Below are 24,985 nucleotides of genomic sequence, written 5' to 3' on the forward strand. Positions count from 1 at the left end.
ATACATATATTTAACCTTTCATCTCTCATTCTAGCACTACACCTTAGCCTGGTTTCTGTGTTTCACAACTTGATAAGTATGCCATTTAGTTTCATGACTTATTAAGCCTTATTTGAATACCTTCACGCCTTCTTATCACAGCCACACCATGGAGGACTTGCTAGAAAACATATTGCTGGGTGCCACCCTACAGTGTCTGATTCTAGATTTAGGGCAAGTCTGTACAATTGGCATTTGTAACAAGTTGACAGGTCTTGTTGATGCTGCTGATCCAGAGATTACATTTGAAGAACCTCTGCTCCCAACATTCATTGATGTGTATACTACTCAGCCAGCAGCAATGAATGAAACCAGTAGTAATAATTAATTCTAACTTAATAATGGTGAAGTAATAAGATGTAGTTAAAGGAAATACTGTCAGTGACAGAACATATGTGTATTTTGTTAACCTCGTTTTTGAATTAGACGTGAAATCTTATGGAGAACCTGTGGAGTTTTTTTTTTTCATTATTATGTCATCAAATTACAAAATTCTTGCACTTCAAAAGACCTAACAACCATCTAGCTTGTTTATAGAATACTTCTTTCTGGAAGAAGAGACTGAGATTCCCAAAACTGAGGTGTCTCCCATGTCATATTGGGGTGTGTGTGTGTGTGTGTGTGTGTGTGTGTGTGTGAGAGAGAGAGAGAGAGAGAGAGAGAGAGAGAGAGAGAGAGAGAGAGAGAGAGAAATTGCACTAGCATGCATGCACCAATAGAAATGATTGAATACTGAAGTTTAAAGAAGATCTTTGTTAGGGAATTGAGATATTTTAGTATCTAGCCGACCACTTAATATCCTTAGACTAAATCCAGCACTGAAGTTGATTTTATGCACTCTTGAGACAAAGGTCTCTATAGTATCTGTAATGATTTTAATAAAATTACTTTTTTCAGTTGCATAGATCCCTAGGTGGCTTAATTCTTGGATCTACAGCTAAAGATTTTTTGGGAAATCTACGGCTACAGGAAGCTTAACGAGAATGGTTACCAATACCAAGTTTTGAAAACATGAGCTATTGTAAGTAGATGAGAAAACTAAATATATAAAAACTGAAAGGCGAAGAGGGAAAGTATTTTTAGATTGTTGTAAACCTAGAAAACCTAATGAAATCAGCTAAACTATCACAAGTCGCACAGACAAAATGAGTATGTTAAGGTCACTAATTATAAAATTAATATTAAATTTGTAGCTTTGGCCTAGACAAGCAATAACCATTTAGAAAATATTGTGAAAGCTTAGTGTTCATTTTAGGGTTCATTCGTGATAATGTACATTTTATCAATTGGTATCAACTATTATACTACCATACAGAGTTATTTCAATGACTTAAAAGTGCTCTGTTCCACATAAGACGACTTTTTTTTAAAACAGTATTCTACCTCCCTGAGCTATACCCCCAGCCCCACTTATTTATTTATTTATTTATTTATTTATTTATTATTTTTTGCGGGTCTGGTGATGAAACCCAGGGGCATTTGACCTCTGAGCTACTCCCCCTGCCCTGTTTTTTTTTTTTAATTCTTTATTTCGAAACAGGGTCTCACTAAGTTATGGAGGGCCTCACTAAGTAGCTGAGGCTGTCTGTGAACTGTGATCCTCTGGTCTCAGCCTTCTGAATGCTGGGATTACAGGCGTGTGCCACCACGCCCGGCTTATTTTTTATTTTGAAACAGGACCTCACTAAGTAGTAGCTGATGCTATCTGCGAACCACGATCCTCCTGTCTCAGCCTCCCAAATGCTGGGATTACAAGCATGCGCCACCACATCCAGCTTAAGAAGACTTTTGAAACAATACAAAATTCAGAATCTACAAAGGAAATTGTCAATACATTTGGCTGTAAATTGAAAAATAAGAATTTTTTGCAGAACAAATATATACACATACATACCATAAATTCAAGAAAGAAATATAAACTGGGGAAAATGTTTGCAATCCATGTAGTGAATAGGAGTTTATTGCCCTCATGTATAAAGCACTCTTGCAAATTAGGGAGAAAAAGACCAACAACCTAGTAGAAAAATGGGTGAAGGACAAGAACAGACAATTTTTAGAGAAGGAAATGCCAGTGGTTTATAAAAAGAGGTAGAAGGCCAGGCATGGTGGCACACGCTCGTAATTCCAGCATTTGGGGAGCTGAGAACAGAGGATTGCAGTTTGCAGACAGCCTCAGCTACTTAGTGGGGGCCCTTTGCAACTCATTGAGACCCTATTTCAAAATAAAGAATAAAAAATAGGGCTGGGGGTGTAGCTCAGAAGTAGAATGTCCCTGGGTTTCATCCCCAGTACTGAAAAAAAAATGACAGATTCAAAATATAGATAATACATAGTATAAGCAACTGTGTGGAGAAAGGAATAGTCTCGTATACTGTTGATAGATGTAAAAATTGGTATACACACTTTGGACAGCAATTAGATGACATCTGTCAAAAAATTTTTAAACGAACATGCCATTTGACTTAGCAACTCAAATTTTTTTCTATATATATACAGATGTACAGTATTTACAGATATTATCAAACACCATGTTATAAGGCTGTTTCTTGTAGCATTATTGGTAATAATCGACTGGAAACAACCTAATAGTTGTTAAGAAGGTTCATTAAATTATTACAATCATATAATAGAATTTTCCACAGCCATTAAAAGGAACATTGCAGATCCATATGCACTCACGGGGCATAACTTTTTCAACATTTAAGTAAAAAGCAGTTTTTAGAACAGTATATATTATCTACTTGCATTTGTAATTTTTAAAACCAAGGGAGAGTTATATATAATAAAATCATAAATTTTACTTAACCCTATGTTCCAAAGTATTCAGTGTGTAATGAATATAAAGATATCAGTAAGTTATTTTATGTTCTCTTTTTATTACTAAGTCTTTGAAATTCATAGTATATTTTGAACTTGCAATATTTCAAGTATTCAAGAGTCACATACAGCTCCTAACTGAGGTATTGAGCAGCATAGGTAGAGAATGTAAAAGTGCTAAAAGTAGTTCAGTCCATGTGCTATGCAACACTGTGTATAAAATTTACTTTTCCTGGGCCGCATTTTCTTCAGATAAACTATAAAGTATTAGACCTGAGCTCCCTGAAGTCCCTTCTAACTTAAAACTTTAAGATTTAATCCAGGTGTGATGGCACACACCTATAATCCTAGTACATGTGAGGCTAAGGCAGGAGGGTTGGAGGCCAGCCTCAGCAATTTAGCAAGACCTTGTTTTAACTTCTTAGGTAATTAATTAGTTAATTTAAAAGGGGCTGGAAGTGTGGCTCAGAGATGGAATGTCCCTGGGTTCAACCCCTAGTACAAAAAAAAAAAAATTAGGACTACCTGGGTGTAGTGGTGCAGGCTTATAATCTCAGTGCTTAGGAGGCTGAGACGGGAGGATGACAGATTCAAGATGAGCCTCAGCAACCTAGTGAGACTAGCACCATCCAAAGAAGACCCTGTTTCTAAACAAAACAACAACAAAAATTAAAAAAGGCTGAGGATAGAGCTTGGAAGTAGAATGCCCCTGAGTTCAATCCTCAATGCCAAAGGGGGAAAAATTAGGGTTTAAGTATATTAGTTCATATTAGTTGTCAAAATAAAATATGTAATTATGGTCACTTTTTATAGATAATTCTCACCATCGATTCTAAAATTCTGTGATTCTCAGTAAAGCAAATTTCATTTTTTAAAGATTATTGTTAGAATGGTGGTGGTTTTTTTTTTTGTTGTTGTTGGTTTGTTTGAAGGAAGAATGTCAATAAGCTACATAGATGATGTTAACCATTTAGGAACTGGTCAGTTCTCTTAGCAGAATCAAGTCAGATTTGAGGCCTCAGTAATTCTAATGCTACATGGAAAACTTGGAAGAGTTAAAAAGAGTTAACCACATAAACAATATCTGGAGAGAGTAAATATTGAAGGGCAAAAATTCGAGGGAGAATATTTGTATAATTCTGTGTATGAAGTTCATTGTTTGGAAGGTAATAACCAATAAAGGAATAAAGAGAATGATGGAGAGCAATGTTTCCTCAACCTTGGCTGCATATTAGGATCACTTGGGGAGCTTTTATAAATCCCAGTGCTCAATCTATACCCCAGACTGGTGCTTCTCAAACCAGGAGCAGTACTGCCTGGAAATTTTGTTAGGGATGCGTAATCTCAGGCCCCACCTGAGAACTGAGTCCTAAACTCTAGAGGTGGTGCCCAGCCACCTCTGTTTGTATGTTACATTGGTGATCCCAATGTGTAGCCAGAGTTGAGTATTCAAGAGCAAGAAGGATTGGGGGGCAGAGATCACAGATGGCTTTCATATTGAATGCCAGCTTCCATCCTGTAGTGGTCATGGGAACAGAGTTGGAGAAAGAATGCCATACACCTGCTAAGTATTTACTATCCCTTATTTAGGAATAAGAGTAAATGATTAATATTATAGGAGGTTGGATGTTGGAGTTTCTTGTAGATTTTTTCCTAAACAACTAACCATCCTAACAAATTGACAAAAAACAAACAAACAAAAAAACAGAAAAGAGAGAAAGAAACCCTACTAGAATAAAAGCCATAACAGTTTGGGCAGTGGGGCAAATGTTATAAATGAATAAATTCTTGGTAGACTATAAAATTTTTATATATGAGGGCTTCTTAAAGAAGTTCAAATGTCATGGAGATTTTAGACCCACTTTATGATGTGCTGAATGCTCTTTCCCCTCTATCATTTGGTATTAACAGCTACTTCATTCCCTCTTAAAATTTCAACTTTTGATAAAAATGCAAGTATTAACACAGGCATGGTAAATTCGAAATGAACTAAGCCAGAAAATAAAATATTTTTCAAAGTATAGAGATTGTTTCTGAGTGAGAAGGAGTTAATGTGTCACATCGTTTTGATTTCTACTCCTCAAGAGAAATCGCAGTATCTATAATTTTGGAGGCATATTCTGAAGAATGTTGCATTGTGATTTCTCTAAGCTGAATCTTAGAGATGTGTGTGGGAATTTGCAGCCCTGACAAAATAAGAATGGACCCATTATAATAGCAGGTTCATTTGATTTTTCAAAAGTTAGGGGAAATATGCAGATCGTTTCAGAGACTCTCCTTTGGCTCTTCCTCCTTAGGAGGCAGATGAAGGGAAGCAGGCTGAGCTGTGTTCAGAATTCATCTGCAGCTGCTTATCTCTTGAGACCTCGGCAGTATAACTTCTGCAAGCCATTTCTGTGTGTATTTTCTTTTCTCCTACATTTTGCATGAGAAAATCAGTTAAGATAATTTCCAGAAAGCTAGGTATGATAGAATTTGTGCCTCCTAGAAAGAAAAACTGCTCCTTTGCTATAAAAGAGAAACCTGCCTTTCATATCTGACTTTAAAAAATTCTGATACAACTTTCCCAATCATTTATTATTGCAAAGATTATAATACTGTTTGTAAGACTACTTATCTACCAAAAAGATGCTTTGGGTTTGTGCATTAATTCCTGAGTACTCGATTTATCTTTTTAGATTGTCTTGTGAATTGGGATCTCTGAGTATAACGTGGTTTTCGGCATAGGGGTGATTTGGTTGAACGTCTTCCTCAAATAGCAAACACATGCATTTCAACAGCGTTTTGGTCAGTGCCACAGTTAATCATTTATTTTTCCAAAAAAAATGTATGGCTTTTTACTATTATCCTTATTTTCTCATCTTATGTTCTGGCATTTAAATCCTGAAAGTTCATCTCAGCGTGTAGACTTACCTTGTTTTGCCAAGAGGAAGCACAGTGGCTTTTCTGCACAGCTAAATAGTTTTTACTTTATTGTCTGCTACGAAACAGCTGCTGATATCAGGAAAATGCCGTCTCATCATTGGGCCTGGGATGTCCAAAAGAGGCAGGAAAAAAATGACTGTAGCTCTCTGTCTGCCCTGGCACTCTCCTCCTTTCTCTCGTTTTCATTGCCGTGAAGAGCAGGAGAACAATATTCTGCAATTAAGGATTCCATTAAGTTGAAGAAAAGAGCAAGTGGGGGATGTTTGTTCTCCAAGCTGAAAAAATTTGTCTGGGGTGGGGGGATAGTGGTAGTGGTATAGAGAGAGGTGGGTGGAGAGACGAAGTCAGGGCTGTTTGTTGAATATACTGTTAAGGACTGTTACCATCCTAATTAATCAAGTTAGAAATTACAGCTGTAGTCGGTTTCCCCCCAATTCTTGTTATCAATTTTCTTCTCTTTTGAGACAAAGCAAATATAAATTTTGTGTTCATTTGTCATTCGTTCTTTGACTTCAGCATCTCTGAAAATAACAATGTAGCACAAAAGCCCAGTATTTACCTAGTTGTAATGTGGGTTGCCATGGTGTTTTGCAAATTATTGCAATTATGTTCACCATGCGAGTCGCCCTTGGTAACTGGCGAAAAAACTGATAATCCTGTTTTGAACAAAAGGTCAAATTGCTGAATAGAAAGTCTTGATTAACTAAAAGATGTACAAAGTGGAATTATTTCCTACCATTCAGAAATAGTTCTTGATCGGGTTTGGGGGAGGGGGTGAGTAAGTACATCTGATTACTGAAGTACAAAGCATTGAAAGGATGTTGTCTTGAGCCTTTCATGTAGTCTTAATGGTGGCTTTTTTGTCAAATTTACCCATTTGCGGCATTGAAAGAGGCAGCTGCATTTAAGCTGGAGAGACGGTGCTTTTTCAAGAGTTCAGTGCATGGAAAGTTCTCAGCAGTATCTGCAGTTTACTAGTAGCCCCTGGTCTATTAAAACTGATGTGCCGCATTTGAGCCCATTGCTCTCAGTACTTGTGAACCCCTCTGGCTGATGATCTAATAAAGTGCTCTTACTGGACAATCTCTGATCAGCTACTTAAAAAGGAGGCTGGGGGAGGGGCTGGGAGGGAGAAGCCTCACAAGCAGTCAGACTTGGTGCAGGCCGGAAGAGAGTGGCTAAACCGAAAAGATTGATGATGATCTGTGCTCACACAGTTTCCACGAGGTTTGGGTGTACGTGCCCCAGATCTCCCACACCACGATCACAGTTTTTTCCTAGGGAGGAATCTTAATGATATTTGAAGTTGGATAAGCTTAAGAATGTCTTTTTGAAATACTAAAATCTACCTTACGTTTGCTTCTTAATTATGGGCATCCAGAAAATAAAAAATTTTATGGTTATATAAAACTCAAAAGTTTCCCATGTTGTAGCCAAAGGTCAGACAGATTCCATCTCTTCTGAATGTGGCAGAGCATCTGGGGGGAGCGAATTTCAGAGCTAGGGGGTTCTTCCTTTTTGTTATTACCACCTGAAAAATCAATTCTCAAAACTTTTGAGAGTGTGTGAAAGTGGCATGAAAGCAAAGCAAACCTTAACAAGTTTGTGGGTTTACATTCTGCATCACCTAGCAACCCCCTGGCTCAGCCAGATCTCTTGTCTACCCTTAGTTCTGTTTACAGACTATTCAAACGGCCCTTCGAAACCATGAAAGATATTCAGTTTCATTAGTACCATTCTCAAGGAGAAAATAATTAAAGTTAAATGAACAAACATTGCCTGGTGATGGTTTGAACTTCGTTCTGATTTTAAGTTGCCCTTTGAGGCAACTGCAGAGACGGTTCCGTTTTAGCATTTGTTGTTTGGTACCCCAAGGTGTATCACGTTAAACCATACTAGCAAGTACTAGTCTACCAACAGACACACACAAAATTAAACTACATTTAGTTGGACATGAGCAAAGAAAAACTGTTCTGGCAAGAAGGGTCTATGCATGCCTGTCTGATTGGATTGTTTAATTTAATTCTTACACTGGGACATCTGAGTTGATCTGTGTGCACACTGAATAAAGGCAAGGGAGAGGGCGTGGGTAACAAGGCACCTCTCTTTAAAACTGATTTGTAACCTACCTTCAGAGATCCACCATCATAAAGAAAAGTACTCAGATCATTTTCCATAAAAGACTGTATTTTATTGAGTGTCTGAATTTAATAAATGATTCTAATACTAGTAATATATGCCCTCCACTTCCTACTTAAAAACTGCAAAAAAAAAAAAAGCCTGCTTGTATGATTAAACTGACCTATTTTTGTGATTTCAGCTTTGGTAAGAATTTTTTTTTAAAGCAACAACTTATTTTTTCTTGTGCTCTTTTTTTTTAAATAAGCATATTCCCTGAAAATTTATCTTGGCAATAGTCAAACATGTGATGTAGCTCAGAATATTTTTTCAGATGTGTCAGTGATTCGACTATATTGAAAGCTTTTGGGCAAAACTGTTTCTTATTAATAACAGCTTTCTGATTATAATAGTAATATGTGCTCCTCGCAGGCAATTTAGAAAATTTGGAAAGGGAAGAAACTACCTTAAGATAACCAGCCCTGGCATTTTAGAGTAGTTCCTTCCAGTCTTTTTTTTTTTTTTTTTTTTTCTGTGACATGTTGTTAAAACCGAGCCTTGAATTTACTTTGGAAGTTTATTCACTATCATGTGTACATAACTAAGATGGTGGTGTTCTCAAGAGTGAAGACTTCGAGGCAGGAACTACGATGGAAGTAACAAGTAATTTTTCTTAGAGGTTTCATCAGTAAAATATTAATGTAAGCGCCAGTGTAGCCATTTCACCATCTCATTCTATTTGATTCTTTCCTCCTTTTCCTTGTTGAAATGACTCTATACCTTAACTGACACATCCATTTATAGCCATTCATGTTGGAAAGTCGGACATTCATCGCGGTTGGAATATTACATCCCCAAGTCACTTGGAGCTTCACATAGGGAAAAAAGTCTTTTATGAAAAGATTTGTAATACAATAGAGATGAATGGAATGTGGAGAGGAAAATGCTTTCAGTTTCTCATATAAAGTGAAGGCAGGGTGGCTATGAGATCTTGTATTCTTATTATTTGTATTTTGTTAGATCTCTAACATCCACAGTACATGGCTGGGTTGCATGAGCTCTTTGTGCTTTGTTGGCAGTTGACAGACAAAGCAAAATTATTCCTGAAGCAAGGTACTGTGTACTTAGTTGTGACCTATTATCGCCTAAGAATGTAGCTTGCTTTTGAGTTGGATGAATAGGGAGAGTATTTTATAGAATAGGCTTGGATACACTGAGGGAGGTTTTTAGCTGTCCATACAGAAAGATGCATGTCCTCCATTGAACTTTTTCCCCCAAAATGTGATTTTCCATATAAAGTCATTTTAAGTATATTTTCCCTGGTTGCTTGCATGGAGACAATTTTAACTATTCTAGTATTGTCATACAGTGGTAAAATACAATTGCTGGTAATTGTTGGCTTTCTGTGCTCACAGTTTAGCAAGAGAAGATGGCTTGCATGGGGCTCTTTAATGTACCTCAGGTACATCTTCTGATGCTCAAGCTCTGATTGCAAATTAAAATAGCAAGGCTATGGTATTGGATTTGATGTGAAGCAAAGCAGACCAAGTTGCTAATTTGTCATGTAGTACACCATTGCCGAGGTTGGAATTTGTCCACTTCTAGTGCTATTCTATGTGTTTAAATGAGGACCGCTGTTTGCATCTAACCTATCATAACAGTTTCAGAGTGCTCCATTATCCTTTCAGCAAACTGATGGCAGAGTCTGGTCCTTGCGCAAATGATAAGATCAATAAGTTTCAAATAACTTGGATGAAATGACATATGACTGCTCATTTAAAGAGATACCTAACTTAAAAAATCAATTTTAATAATATTTAAAATTCTTACATTGACCAACAAGGCACTTTCCACTTCGGCTTTGTTTGATAATTTTAAAATATTTTGTATTAACTTTGGTGCATAGTTAGTTTATATATTTATTTTTCCTGATTTGCTCTTTCATCTCCTACCCTGGCACCTCTCTGAGACTTAATAATCACTCTTTGACATGCCAGCATGCTGCAGTGTAAAAGATTGAACTTTAAAAGCAAAATTATGTTCCCGTTAAAACTTCCCCTGGAGATCTTAGGGAAATTTTCTCCCAGTTTTGGGTGCAAATGTGGGTCAGAAAGCAATTTGTTTTTTGATATTTCTGGAAATCCCAAATCACAACATGTCATTCTTCAAAAGCAGCTGTGGGCCCATACTGTGCACTATCTATAAGAAGACCCATTTTTTTTTTATACTGGGGATAATTCTGTGACAGAAAAATGTGCCTGCAAGGGAACCCCAGAACATTTATAACTGCTTTTGGGTGAAAAGAGAGTCTGATATTCTCAGAGTGCATTATAGTTTGGAGAGAGGGGAGTTAGTTAATGGGCATTAACAAAAAGTAATAATGATATGATGAATTCTAAAGAGCACACATGCTGGCAGACCTTGCCCTGTGACTCTGCCCCTGCACTCCTGGAGAGCCATTATGGTTCGGACTAAATCATACGTCACGGCGGGACTGTTCTGTCTTCTGAAAACCTCTGTGAATCCTACAATAAGCAAAGACCACTTCCTCTTCTCTCCCCACTTACTCTGCCATCTCTAAATTCCAATCAAGTATAGTTCTATCAGGAAAAACTTGGGAAAAATTGTTGACTATACACTGGTAATATTTTACAGTTATACTGAGAAACAGCTTTACTTATTCTTACCATTGTAGTTTTCCATTTTGTAATACAATCCTCTGGAACGAGACGGGCTCTTGTTAAAACTGTGCACTTTTAATAGTGCATCATCAGCTGTATTACCTTCTGTTTTATAGATGAGGAAACTGAGGCCGAGAGGTTCAATGGGTTTGTTGACTGAGAGAAAATTACCCACTAATAAATGCAGCTGCATTTTTATTATAACCCCTAGTTTTGTATTCTTCATGGAGTGTGAACCTTTGTACTAGAGACTAGGCAGGGCTCCAGCAAACCCAAAGCACATTGTTTCCCAGGGACTGACCAGTTAGGGGCATAAGATGGTAAAATAAGATGGATACGGGAGAGTACACAGCAATCTGTGCTCAGTGTCGGGCTGGATCGAAGGGGGGGTCTCTGTGGGTTGGGAAATTTTCACAGAAGAAGAATAGTCCTGGCAAATAAGGACTGGGCATTTTCAACAGAGATTCTGTGGCGTGAGTAATAGGAAGGTGAAGATAGGCAAAATGGAGTAAGAGAGTGACAAAATCAATCCGATGGGGCAAAGAGTGTGTTGAGAAAGATGAGGAAGGGGAGCAGGATGAGGTTGTAAAATGTGATCGCTATACCGAGTTTGTTCTTCATTGTTTGTGGAAGGTGTATGATGGGAGGATGGGATGGGGAACTCTGGGAAACAGTATTTGGCTACTCTTGGCATTATGCACAAGAGAGAACAGGGTCAAGGAGCCAAGGATAAGAATACTGCAGAAGAATAGCTTTAAGGTCTAGGCTTGGTGAGGTTGGTGGTAGTGAGACTGCAGAGGAAAGGCCAACGGGCAACATTGGTGACTGAGTAGGAGTGGGAGAAAGACTCACCGTGGATTTGACACCACAGTATGAGAACTACTGTGAATATTTTTCCTCTAAATTTAGGCTCTATTTTCATAAAATTATTCTTCTGTATTTTTATTTTATTGCTTTTTATCTATTCTTTTATTCCAAAGATATTTTTGAGGCCCTCCTGTATACCACATTTTCAGATCTGGTTGGTTTTTCATGTGTGTGCATCTTTTTCAAACAACAAATGTACACAAATGAGTCACAGCTTGTGTTTAAGGTGCAACTACCAGGAACGCCTCAGTTACAAGTGGAAATCGATCCCTTTTTAGCATGTGCAGACAGAAACCATTTTAGTTGAGGCCTCAGAAATATAATTTAGTAATCAAAACCAATCAGTATTTGACACAATTTCATACACAATGATTTTAAGGAATTAGTGATGCTGAGATTAAAGCAACAGGTGATAGAGCTTTGCATGTTTTGGTAAATGTTTGTTTTGCTATTGGACAGGCTGGTTTCACCTCTTTTGAACCTTCTGCTTATAAACCTGGTTAAGCTAGGCCACTGAAAACCTAATGACCTTATTCCTGTTGGTTATAACAATTTGTATGCGGCATTGCATAATAAAATGACATGTTCAGATAGCAGGCATCCTTTCAGTGTAATTCCAGAGGTTTTTATTAAAACCCAGACATTTTTATAAGTTGAGCTCCCAAGGAAGTTAGTATTTTTTTAAATTTTTTTTTTATTGACTCATCATCATAGCCTCGGGCTTTACATTTTCCCCCAAAATGGAAAGTGAAAATAAATGTAATTTCATCTTTGTAAGTAATCATTTAGTTTATATAATAGTATTTTCATTTGCTTTGTTTCTGTCCCCCTCAAGAGGCAACATTCATTGTAAGATCTTCTAATGTAAAATTTGCCTGTCGTGAAATATTCAAAGACCTGGCATAGTTGTATTTAATAACAAATGTTTCATGGAAGTTAGATTTATCATAGTCACTTAAAATTTCTGAGGAAACAAAGGGTTAACTGAAATGTGCTAGGCAGAATTGAATTGAAAGAAAGCATATATTAAATATGATTAGAATCTATTTACCCCCATAGAAGTGTTTTGCTTAAAATACATCATGGCCAAAAGCTTAATTATCAAAATAAAACAAGAGATGTATAAAGAGTTACAGGCTTCTAATATTTTTTTTCAGCCCCAGTTCCCTTCACACAGTTATCAGCATGTTTAATTTCCATGCATAATAGCACTAGTTATTGTTGTCATTTGTAAAGGGAGATTAACAGATAGTAAGTACAAACAAACCCAAATAAGCACTGAATAGAAAGGTGATAAAGAAAAAAAGACCTCTTTAATGTTAATTATAACTGGTAGGAAGTCTAGACAAATTATATTATCTGTTTTCTATATGATTTGAGAGGACATTTAGTTAGTAACTCTGTCAGAGATAGAGTTAGGTGTTTGCTTTTGAAAACAGGTGAAATGACAATTTAGCATCTCCTTTGTTGGCAGCTCACCCAGTGAGTCATGAGGTTGTCATAAATTGATGGAATCAAGTTTCAAAAACACCTGAAAAGAGGTTTAGCTTTTTGAACATTGTATTTTAAAAATTAAAAAATAATTTTAACCTCCAAGTTGAATTCTGGTACTTAATAATTTTTTGTCTCAAAACACGATAGTTGTTACCTGTCTGCTTGACTAACTTTTCTCTTGTTTAAAATTGCATGAATTACACCTGCTGTTGGCAGTGTTAACTGATTGCATATTCTAAAGCATATAAAGCCTCAGATATCAAATATAATGTAACAAACAAATGAATGATAAAGGAGTAGTCCACTCCTGCACTTTTTTATATTTAGTTTGCTTGAACCTTACTGTTTTCTTTATTAATATATCCGTATGGGTACTTCAGCAACAACTAATCTCACCTTTGATGTTCATAAGCTACATTTAAAACATAATACCTGTTGCTGCTGACAATTCTGTATCCTGCTTTATTCTCAATGCTTAAAAAGGTTAAACTAAACTATCTTGTTTCTTCTTTTTCTGTGATGCTGATATGTTTTGGTAAGAAAAAGGAGATGATAGGAACCTTACATATGCTCGGTGTGCGTCCTACTTCTGAACCCCTGTACTGTAGCCCCTGTATCTTTAATTGAAAGGGGCCAGGTGTGAGCTGCACTCTTGAAAGAGTGCTTTTTTCAAGGAAGCATAAATATATCATTAAATTGTACATGTCATTGTAAATACACCTGAGTTTTAGGAATATTATAACATAAATATAAATGTCTCTTCAAATAAAAATAACGTGGTTAATAAGCCCTCGGAATTGGAAGGAACAGTTGTCTGAGACTTCAGAACAATTGATTCTTTGTTGTGATTCATGGTCTTTAATTGTGGTTGTAGTAATTTGTCTCAGACATGACTATCCCTTCTCTGTATTGTTTGGCCTTTATACTTAGTACCAAGTAGTGTGGTGCCAATTATGAATGCTTAGCAGTACAGAATATCTTTTTAGTCATGTGTGTGTGGACCACGCTTTCCTATTTATATTATAATTTCCTGAAATTCTGTGTCTGGCTCCCTTTTGTCTATTCTCCTCAACATTTAACATAATTCTGGGCAGATATTGGAAGTTTCATAAAGACTCATTGAGACTGTCCACCTGAAAAGCTCAAGTTCGATTTTAGGAGTTCACCCTATTCAACGAAGGTAGGAATACAGCTCCCTATAAATCTATTGACTCGATTCATTTTATGGTTTTTAAAGGTAGCGGGGATTTTTAATTTAATATTATTCTAAAGTTCTACAATGCACTTTGTGTGAAAATCTCCAATGGAGCTGGAATTGATCTTGGTGCTTTCCCTTGAGTTTGGAAATAGTTTCCTCCAAGAAGAGCTTAGTCAAAAAATGAAGTCAAGTAGCACAGCAGTGAGTAGGGCTTCCCTCAGTTTTGGATTAACCCCACATGGAAATGACCGTGTGGCAGACCAAAGGCCTAACATAATCAAGCAACACTCACATATATACCACTCTTACCGAGTGGGAAGGACGAGCTGCTCAAGCTAGAAATAGGGAGTGGGATTATATGTGTTGCTGATCATAGCGAGTAGCTCTTCCTGGCTTATATTCATTGACATATGTTCTTTCTCCTGTGTTGTTTTTCCTCCCTTCACTATCTACCCAACATCCACTCATTCTTCAGGTTCGGACATTCTTATCTCTCAAAATGCTGCAAGGTTTACGGATAGTCAGGTCTTTGCTTGTGGCCCCACAGATGGAGGTGCCATGAGACAAAGGAACATGCCTTGTTGACCTTTGTACCCTAGAACCTCACCCTACTCTACACTTCCCCTCTATTTACTGTACCTCTAGCAATACATGCAACATCAAAGCCCACAGACGCTGGTGCTCAACTCTTCATACAAAACCATTTATGACACGTGACTTCCTTGTTTTTCCTTTATTTTTATAATAAACATTATTCTGACTCAAGGTAATAGACATTATATCACATTACTATGAGAAAATTCAAACAAGATCAGGAAGAAAGAGTGAGTATTTGAAGAAGGAAGGGTGAAGAGAATTCTGAAGGACAAAGAAGGGGCGCTGGCTATTTCAAGCCTTTGGAAAATATTGGTCATTTGAATTTGTCCCTGAAATATGGCAACCAGTTTTAAGCCTCCGGAGAACACATAGAGAATAAACTGTTTTAATTTAAAATGAAATAATTATTTGCATTTATTAGATTTCTTTTATGCTAAGGATATTTTATTCACTTTAAATGTATTATATCATTACAACAATCCTGTAAGGTGCATGCTGTTGTTGAACCCATTTTATAAAGAAGAAAAGTGAGCCGGGAGTGGTGGCGCACGCTTGTAATCCCAACATTTGGCAGGCTGAGACAGGAGGATCGAGGTTCGTAGACAGCCTCAGCTACTTGGTGGGGCCCTTTGCAACTCAGTGAGACCCTGTTTAAAAATAAAAGACTAAAAAATAAGGCTGAGGGTGTAACTCGGAGGTAGAATGCCTCTGGGTTCCATCCCCAGTACTGCAAATAAAAATAAAAATAGGACTGGGGGTACACCATTCAGAGGTAGAATGTCCCTGGGTTCCATCCCTAGTACTAAAAAAAAAAAAAAAAAAAACAAAAAAAAACAAGAAAAGTGAGCATAGTGATTAAATAACTGGGCAGTGGTCACTCTGCTGTTGGAAAGGTCATTTGTTTTTAAGTCTTACACTCTTGATAATGGGTTTAGGACATAAATATGAGAAGTTTAGAGAGAAAGGTAACTGGACTATTTCAGAATCTCTAAGTTTCAATACAATAATTTGTTACCTTGATAATGGAAGATTATATTTATTGATAATGATGATAAGACTGAGATTATTTTTTCTCTTTTGTTTCTTCAGGGCTGGTTGATGTGTGAGGAGGCAGCGTGTCGCAATCGAATTCGGCGTCTTCCCCTTCAGTTTTCCAGAAATGGACCACTTTGTCCAGCTTGCATGAAAGCTATACTTAGACCAGAGGTAACAGTCTCATAATACTAAATACTAAAAAACTTTTCAGGAGGGGGGTGGAGAGCTGCTTGCCCATCCCTTGGGTAGTAGACACTGTATATTTGTCCTTTGGGGATATCCTGCTACTACAGATGGCATTTGGGAGGCTGAGACAGGAGGCTCACAGTTTGCATACAACCTCAGTTACTTGGTGAGGCCCTTTGCAACCCAGTGAGACCCTGTTTCAAAATAAAGAATAGAAAATAGGGGTGAGGGTGTAGCTCGGAGGTAGAATGCCCCTGGTATTCTACCATCCTAGTACTGTAAGAAAGGAAGGAAGGAAGGTCCTTTTGTAAAAGCCAGAAGATTCTCCCCCTCCATCCTGCACCTTATTTTCTGTTTTATTCCCCTTTGGTGAGATTATGTTGTTTATAAGTAGCAGCATACATCAATAGTTTTCAGGCTTTTTCTCTACTCTAATACATACACCTGAGGGATACGGCTTATTACTATTGTGATTTCCAGCTGGGGCGTGTAGAGTCTGGAAATGCCCTAGTAATTAAGGTGACTTCTCTCTGTTGTCCACTTTGAGCATCGTGGACCCAAACTGGTGAGAAGAATGTTGGTGCGTCTTCCAAGCAAACAGGGTTTTATGATCAATTACCATCTAATGAAGGCTGAACTAGCCCAAATTAAGCAAGTTTCCTATAGATCTTAAAACCTGTAATATGATAATGTGTACTCTGTCTTACCAATACAGGGCTATTTTTCACTTTTGAAGTTTATCTATGAAAATTTATAGGGTTTTTGGTGAGACGGTGCGATTTGGGTACCTGATGTTTACTTATATTTTAATGCAAAGGCATGATTCTTTCACCAAGTTTTTTTTGTGGTTTTTTTCTTCCTGATATTAGGGATTAAACTACCTCAAGCTACACCCCCAGCCCTATTTTTTATACTTTATTTTGAAACAGGGTCTCACTATGTTGTGGAGGGTCTCATTAAGTAGCTGAGGCTGGCCTTGAACCTGTGATCCTCCTGTCTCAGCCTCCCAAGTGCTGGGATTACAAGTGTGTGCCACCAGACTGACTTTTAACCAAGTTTTGACTTGAAATAGTTTCACTAAAAATGATTGGTGCAAAGACTATTAATATTCAGTTTAAAAATTTTTATGGCCTTTTAAGATAATATTATTTTATTGGGTACATTGTAATTTTATATCATATTGGGGTACAGTGTCAAAAAATACATGCACACACTCTTGTCCTTCTGACCGGCTATCCCCCCAACTCGCCTGGCAAGTCTTTGAGATTGGAATTGTCATAATGAATAGCATTCTGTATGACTTTGACACTGCCCCCTCCCCTAATCACTCTCCATTACTCCCCTGGAGTTTCTGCTACTCTGTCTGTCTGATGTTGCGCTTATTGTCAAATATGTCTTTAGCTTCCACATATAAGAGAGAACATACATCAATTTGTTATTTGGACTGGGTGTACTCACTCATTGTCCTACAAATGGTGTAAATTTGTTCTTTATGGCTGAGTACAATTCTACTGTGTGTCACAAAGTTCGGTGATCCATTTATTCATTGATGGATATCTAGGCTGGTTCTGTAATTTGGCTGTTGTAAATTGTGCTGCTTGTGTGCGTGGCTATGTATATATGATTATAATATTCTGATCTTATTTCCTTTGCAACGATGTCCAAGAACACTGTCACTGGATCATATGGTAGTTCGTTCTGAATCTTCTGAGAAACCTCCACACTGATTTCCAAAGTGGTTTGTACTAGTCTGCAGTTCCAACAACAGTGTAATAGGGTTCCAGATTCCCCACATCCTCACTAGCATTTATTATTATTTGTGTTTTTGATGTTTGCCGTCCTAACTGGTGTGAGATGGAATCTCAATGTAATTTTGATTTGCATTTCTCTGATTGCTAAAGATAATGAACATTTTTTCACATATTTGTTGGCCATTTACATTTCTTCTTTTGAAAATATCTGTTCACTGGGCATAGTGGTGCACACTTTTTTGGGGGGAGAGTGGTACTGGGGTTTCTGGAAACCCTTCTACCTCTGGGCTACACTCCCAGACCTATTTTATATTTTCATTTGGAAACAGGGTCTCTTAAGCCAGCGAGGCTTCCTTTGAACCTGCAAGATTCTCCTGTCTCTGCCTCTCAAGCGTGGGGATTACAAGCGTGCGCCACCACGCCTGGCAGTGGTGCACACTTTTAATCCCAGTACCTGGGAGGCTGAGACAGGAGGATTGCATAGGTTGGAAGCCAGCCTCAGCAACTTAGTGAGACTTGTTTCCAAATAAATTATAAAATAGGTCTGGGAGTGTAGTCCCGAGGTAGAAAGCTCTTGGGTTCCATCTCCAGTACCACAAAAAGAAAAGTGTCTATTCAGTTTGCTTGGCTGCTCATTTTTTTTTTTTTTTGGTGGTACTGGGGTTCCTGGAAGCCCTTCTACCTCCGGGCTACACTCCCAGACCTATTTTTGCATTTTTATTTGGAAACAGGGTCTCCTAAGCCAGCACGCGGGGCTAGCTTCGAACCTGCACGATCCTCCTGTCTCCGCCTCCCAAGCGCGGGGATTACAAGCGTGCGCCACCACGCCCGGCGTATGGTTGCTCATTTTTAAATGGTGTTATTTTGTTTTTTAGTGTTAAGCTTTTTTTAAGTTCTTTGTATATTCTAAATATTGGACCTTTGTCTAGTGGGTAGATGGTGAAGATCTCCCATTCTGTAGGCTTTCACTAGAACCTTGATGGTTTGTTGTTGTTGTTGTTGCAAAGAAGCTTTTTAAATTTAGTGCTTGTTCATTAATTTTTGTTTTAATTTTCTGCGTTGTGGGGTCTTATGTGGAAGGTTCTGCCTGTACCTATATGCTAGTGTGTTGGTCCTTTACCCTTTTCTAGCAGTTTCAAGGTTTCTGGTCTAATTTTTAGGTCTTTGAACCATCTAGAGTTGCTTTTGTGCAGGGCAGTAGGTTAGGGTTTAGTTCCATTTTTCTACATATGGATAGCCAGTTCTCCCAACAACATGAGAGAAAACAAAAAATTGTCTCTCCATCACATATTATTATTTTACAAAAATTGTTTAAAAAGTCAGAAATGTGCTGGGCATGGTGGCGCACACTTTTAATCCCCGCGCTTGGGAGGCAGAGACGAGAGGATTGCGCAGGTTGGAAGCCAGCCGTGCTGGCTTAAGAGACCCTGTTTCCAAATAAAAGTATAAAATAGGTCTGGGAGTGTACCCAGAGGTAGAAGGGTTTCCAGGAACCCCAGTACCACCAAAAAAAAAAAAAAAAAAAAAAAACAAAGGACAGTGAAGGACAGCATCTCCAGGCGGCTCTGAAACTGACTTATTTCAGAGGGTCATGTCCTCAACAACAAATCTATGAAACTTTCTCCCTAGAAAGAGTAAATGATAATCGTGGTAAACATCTGTTTAAAATGCCAGTTTTTCTTATCCTCTGAAGACAAGGATATAAATTTTTTTTAAAGTGCTTGGGAGTGGTAGAACATTTGTAATCCCAGTACTTGGGAAGCTGATACAGAAGGATCACAGACTCATGGCTGGCCTCAGCAACTTAGTGAGACCTGTTTTCAAAATAAAAAATAAAATAGGGCTGGAGTTTTAGCTCAGAGGCAGAATTGTCCTGAGTTTAATCCCCAATACAAAAAAAAATTTCAGGAATGCTAAACAATAGCATTGTTTTTTCTCTTCTTCTTTGATATATTCATTTGTATTTTTAGTGGTTGCAGTCCTAATGGAAAAATGCTTTCATATTTTTTTGTTTTTGTTCAAGCATTTCTCTGTTATGTTACCTCTTCATTTTCAGTACCAGAAGTCTTAAACACAATTTAACCATCCATCCCACAGGACATTTTCAGCTACTTTTCAGTATTTCATTACTGGAGGATTTGTGATAAATATTTTTCTGCTTAAATGATTTTTTATGTATTTGAAATATTTCTTTAGGATGAATTCTTATCAATAATACATATCAAAGTGCCTAAGCACAATAAAGCAAAACTGTTTTCCTAATAGGTTATTCCAATATATACCATAATGCCAGTACTTCAGTAGTAGACCCGTTTTATCATAGTATTTGAATATTAATGTTAATTTTTAACTAATTTGATAAATATGAAATGTTTTTTGCCTTATTTTAAGACTTGCATCAGCAGGAGCAAAGAGAACCAGAGTGTATATATTTAATGTGATTCATCAATCCGGTTGTAGGCTCTAGGGGAATCACCTTGTTTCATGAACTGATGCTGCTTTTGAGACTTTTTAAGTGTCTAACTCATCCAGTTGAGTTCAGTGAAAATTGGATGACTTCTTACAAAGTCATCCAGTTTTCTGATTTCATTTTTGGTGAGAAAAGGAAAATATATTATTGCTAGATCATTAAGCTTCTGATAAACATTAATGATATTGCTGGTAGTGATGTAATATGTCAGTCAACTTATAATTTATTTTTCTTTTTTAATGAGTAAAATAACACAAGTATTTCAAAGTGACTTTTTAAAAAAATTCATAGCCTTGTCTTCAGAGGATAAGAAAAACTGGCATTTTAAACAGATGTTTACCAGGATTATCATTTACTCTTTCTAGGGAGAAAATTTCATAGATTTGTTGTTGAGGACATGACCCTCTGAAATAAGTCAGTTTCAGAGCCGCCTGGTGATGCTGTCCTTCACCATTTCCCCTGGAGACTTTGACAGTGGTATTCAGCCCACTCTTCTCTACTCCATTTCAGTTGTTAGTGAAGAGTGAATTTTTTAATTCTCTTTGGTGAGGTTGCTGGTATGAGGAAAAATAAACATTTTTCCAGAGGTAGTTCCAGAAAAACTTCAAAAGTAGTTGTACAATGGCCAAGATCATTGCAATTATTACAATAGGAGCTTCCCAAAGTATCTATTTTAGAAGATTATGTTCATCTGTTTCTTTTCTGGAACTGGTGATTGAACCCAGTCTACACCCTCAGACCTTTTTTTTCCCCCTTTTGAAATAGGGTTGCACTGAGTTGCTGAGTGCACCCTCAAACCTGCAAGCTTACTGTGTCAGCCTCCTAAGTACTGGGATTCCAGGCATGTGCCACCACACCCAGCTTCATCTGTTTCTTAATATCTCCGTTACTGGGTCTCAGTCATACTTTACTTTTATTTAATAGTTATTTATTAAACACCTACCACACCCTAGGTACTCCGCTAGGTACTGCAGGCATATCAGATGAACAGGGCATTTTCTTACTAAGTTAGCTTAACATTATCTAGATTGTATATGGGAAACAATAGGCATTCATAAATGTCTGTAAAAAAAACACCATATATTTCTAATACTAGACTATTGGGGTCTTTAAATATGTTTTTCAAGTTTATGATGGTAAAGCATTAGCCTCTCAACGTGCCTGTCTCATTCAAACATAATACATTCATTCTCCTTTAGCCCTGGGTTGCAGTTGACTAGAGCAGTTTCTGGGATTGACTTGGAATATGAAAGCTCTCCTGGCTCATATCGCCAGTGTTATAAGAATAAAACTAGTTAGTTTTGTTCCCAGAGTTTTCAACATGTCTCTTGTCTCTTCTCCGATATTTACCAAAAAAAAAATCTATATTAGTTAAATGTTTTAGGCTTGTGGGAATTTAACAGTAAACAAGCTAGTGCTTATTAAAAATATTTTGAGTATTTTCTGCTACACAGGAAATAACTTTAATGGCGATAGAGCTAAGAGTTATCCAAGTTAGACAATAAATATTTTATTTTATCTTTCTTTAAATGACATGGTTTGGAGCTTTTTTTTTTTTTTTTTTTTTTTTTTTTTGGTGGTACTGGGGGTAGAACCCAGAGGCTTTCTACCTCTGGGCTATACTTCCAGACCTATTTTATATTTTATTTGGAAACAGGGTCTCACTAAGTTGCTGAGAGCCTCACTAAATAGCTGAGGCTGGCTTTGAACCTGTGTGATCCTCCTGTCTCAGCCTCCTAAGCGTGCGCCACCATGCCTGGCCAATTTTGGGCTTTTTATTGTGGCCAAATATGTATATGAAACACAAATATGAAATGAACCACAGAGGATTCTTTATTATAGTTTTTCCCAAAATTAATCTTTTACTGTAGAATTAAGATTTTGAACCAAGTTAAACTTTTTCTCATTAACATTTTCATTCTTGATGTGGAGCTGAGAACATGTCTACATGGGTCATAGTAGGAATAATTAATTGGTGAATTGGAGCAATCCCCGGGCAAGAATGTTATGGTGGAGTTTGTTATTCAGTTTTTATTCAACTAAGTTTCTTGAAAGCCACTTTTGAGGAAAGTAGAGAAATAGTTTCTATCTCTACTTTGGGACATTCCTAGGGTTTCTCACATTATCCTCTATTGTAAAATTGCTGAAATCATTTACAATGAGCTTTCCATATAGATCATTTGTTCTTCAAAGGAAGTGGGCAATTATTAATTTATAATAATCATATTATTTCAAAGTGGCTGTGGATAAACAAATTAGTTTGGTGAGTAGATGAGGGCTGGTGAGAATATTGCCATGCTGCCCGAGCTATCGAGACTAGTGTGGAGATTCATCAAAAGAGTCGGAATAGAATCACTGTATGACCAGATTTACCACTCCACGGTATCTTTCCAAAATAACTAAAGTCTGAATACTATAGTGCTATATGCATGTCCATGTTTATAGCAGAATAATTCACAGTAGCCAAATTGTAGAACCAAGCTTGGTGTCCTTCAACAGATGAATGGGCAAAAAATGTGATACATAGATGCAGTGGAATTTTACTCAGCCATAAAGAATAATAAAATCATGTCATTTGTACGAAAGTGGGTAAAACTAGAAAATAACATGTTTAAATGATATCTGCCAGTCTCTGAAGGTCAAGGATTGTATACTTCTCTCGTATATTGTAGATAGAAAATAGGAAGCAAAAGGAACTTGAGATAAATGAAGAGAAAGATCAATAGAATAGTGTGAGGAGACAGGGTGAGGGGGGAGGAGATTTTTTTTGAAGGAAATAGTTCAAATAATATTATGTTTGTATATGAAGGTATCACTACCAGTCTCACTAATATGTACAGGGAGTAGAGCGGGATCTCAAGGGAAACACATCAAGTACCGTGAGCATGTATGTTCTTATCACTTGAATTACAATGTACCAATAAATGTAAATTTAAAATACATGAAAATAATTGTGGTCTCTTAAGGTAGTAAGCATGAATTGTGCAAGAAAAGAACCCTTAGAACTATGATGGTAAGTCTCAAAGGTCTGAACATAGTTATTGATATTTCTCCAGTAGGAAAAGGGGGTTGAGCCGGACATAGTGGCGCACGCTTGTAATCCCCGCACTTGGGAGGCAGAGACAGGAGGATCGAGCAGGTTCAAAGCCAGCCGCACTGGCTTAAGAGACCCTGTTTCCAAATAAAAAATATAAAATATGTCTGGGAGTGTAGCCTGGAAGTAGAAGGGCTTCCAGGAACCCCAGTACAACCAAAAAAGAAAGAAAGAAAGAAAGAAAGGAAGGAAGGAAGGAAGGAAGGAAGGGTTGACTACAAAAGATCTTTAGAATTTTTTGTAGTCTTGATATTCTTGTTTGATGCAAGATTATATAATGAGCATGTATATGGCTCATTATGGTTTAAGTATAGAATATCCCCTAGAAGAGCTCATGTACTAATGCAACAATATTCAGATAAAGTGATTGGATTATGAGGGTTTAACCTCATCAGTGGATAAACTCATTAATGGATCAGTGGATTTATTTGGTGAATGTAGACAGGTTAGGGTGTAATGGAAGGAGGTGAGTCACTAGAGGTTAGTCTTTGGGAACAATAACTATGTCCATGGACTCCCTTTTCTCTCTACTCCCTGCCTCCATGACTTGAGAGCAGCATGCTTGCTTTCTTCTTTGCTCCCCACGTCCCTTCCCTGAGCTCTTTAGACTTCATCAAGCTTAACATGGGACTGCAACCTCTGAAATCTCCCGAATGGTGAGCAAATAAATCTTCCTTCCTCTAAGTTGTGGTTGTCAGATATTTTGGATCATAGCAGTAAAAATGCTGACTGAAAAACAGCTTTCTTATCACCAAGTAGGTGCTAGCCTTTTTCCGTATACTTTTTTCCGTGCTTTTTTCCTATTGAAGTGAAATTCACATAACATAACATTAACCATTTTAAAGTTAACAGTGCAGTGGCATTTAGTACATTCACAGTGTTGTACAACTAGCACTTTTATCTAGCTCCAAAATATATGTATAATTTCAGAAAAAAAAACATACTCATTAAGCAGTTGTTCTTCATTTCCCTCCTCCTCTTCAGCCCTAGAAAATACTTAACTGCTTTCTGTCTCTATGGAGTTACCTATTTTGAATATTTCATATAACTGGAATCATCATTGTGACCTTTTGTGTCTGGCTTCTTTCACCTAGCGTAATGTTCATCTGTGTTGTGTAATATATATATTTCATCCTTGTGTGTGTGTGTATACAAATATGATTCCATTGATCAGATATACTACAGTGTTTATCTATTCATTAATTAATGGACATTTGAGTTCTTCATTCAGTGTACCTTAGAGTTTATTTTATTTTTTGTTAGGTTTCAGAAAGATCTTGCATTTGGCCTGAATTTGTGTCTTGTGGCATACTCATTGGTCCTACTTCAGCTGTGTGATACTATAGGAACTGATACTCTATTCTTGTCTTTAGTAGGCATATATTCAGCACCTGTTCTAAGCCCTTTTGTGAGTTTGTGTTCTGATACAGTGATGATCCCAAAATATGCAGTACTTCAGGCACTCTCATAAGTGCTAGCACAGAGCACAATAAACCTGCCACTGCCACTTTTTCTGGGTAGTAAATTTCTGTCAAGTCTGCATGGAGTTGGATTAACTATCTTGGCATCCATATTCACGGTGTTTTATATTTTTGCATTCCGTATACTAAACTATATAAAAATTATTTTGCATATGCAAGTGTTAAACTGTCCTAACAACATTTTCATAGATTCACATAGCTTATTTAGACCTAACTTTAAATAAAACTGCAG

The 24,985-nt window shown here is 37.2% G+C and overlaps 1 protein-coding gene across 3 annotated transcripts in view; it reads left to right on the forward strand.

Moving 5' to 3' along the window:
* Positions 1–24,985, forward strand: part of POLA1 (DNA polymerase alpha 1, catalytic subunit) — a gene marked incomplete at both ends in the record, with an annotated part of 345,550 nt that overhangs the window by 207,360 nt on the left and 113,205 nt on the right. For all 3 annotated transcript variants that reach the window (XM_080718511.1, XM_080718513.1, XM_080718512.1), the window contains one exon: positions 15,826–15,942. In XM_080718511.1, the coding sequence (XP_080574637.1) occupies positions 15,826–15,942 (117 nt within the window). The remainder of the gene's footprint in view (positions 1–15,825; positions 15,943–24,985) is intronic.

Source organism: Muscardinus avellanarius (genome assembly GCF_963383645.1).
Source record: "Muscardinus avellanarius genome assembly, chromosome: X".
Taxonomy (NCBI): Eukaryota; Metazoa; Chordata; class Mammalia; order Rodentia; family Gliridae; genus Muscardinus; species Muscardinus avellanarius.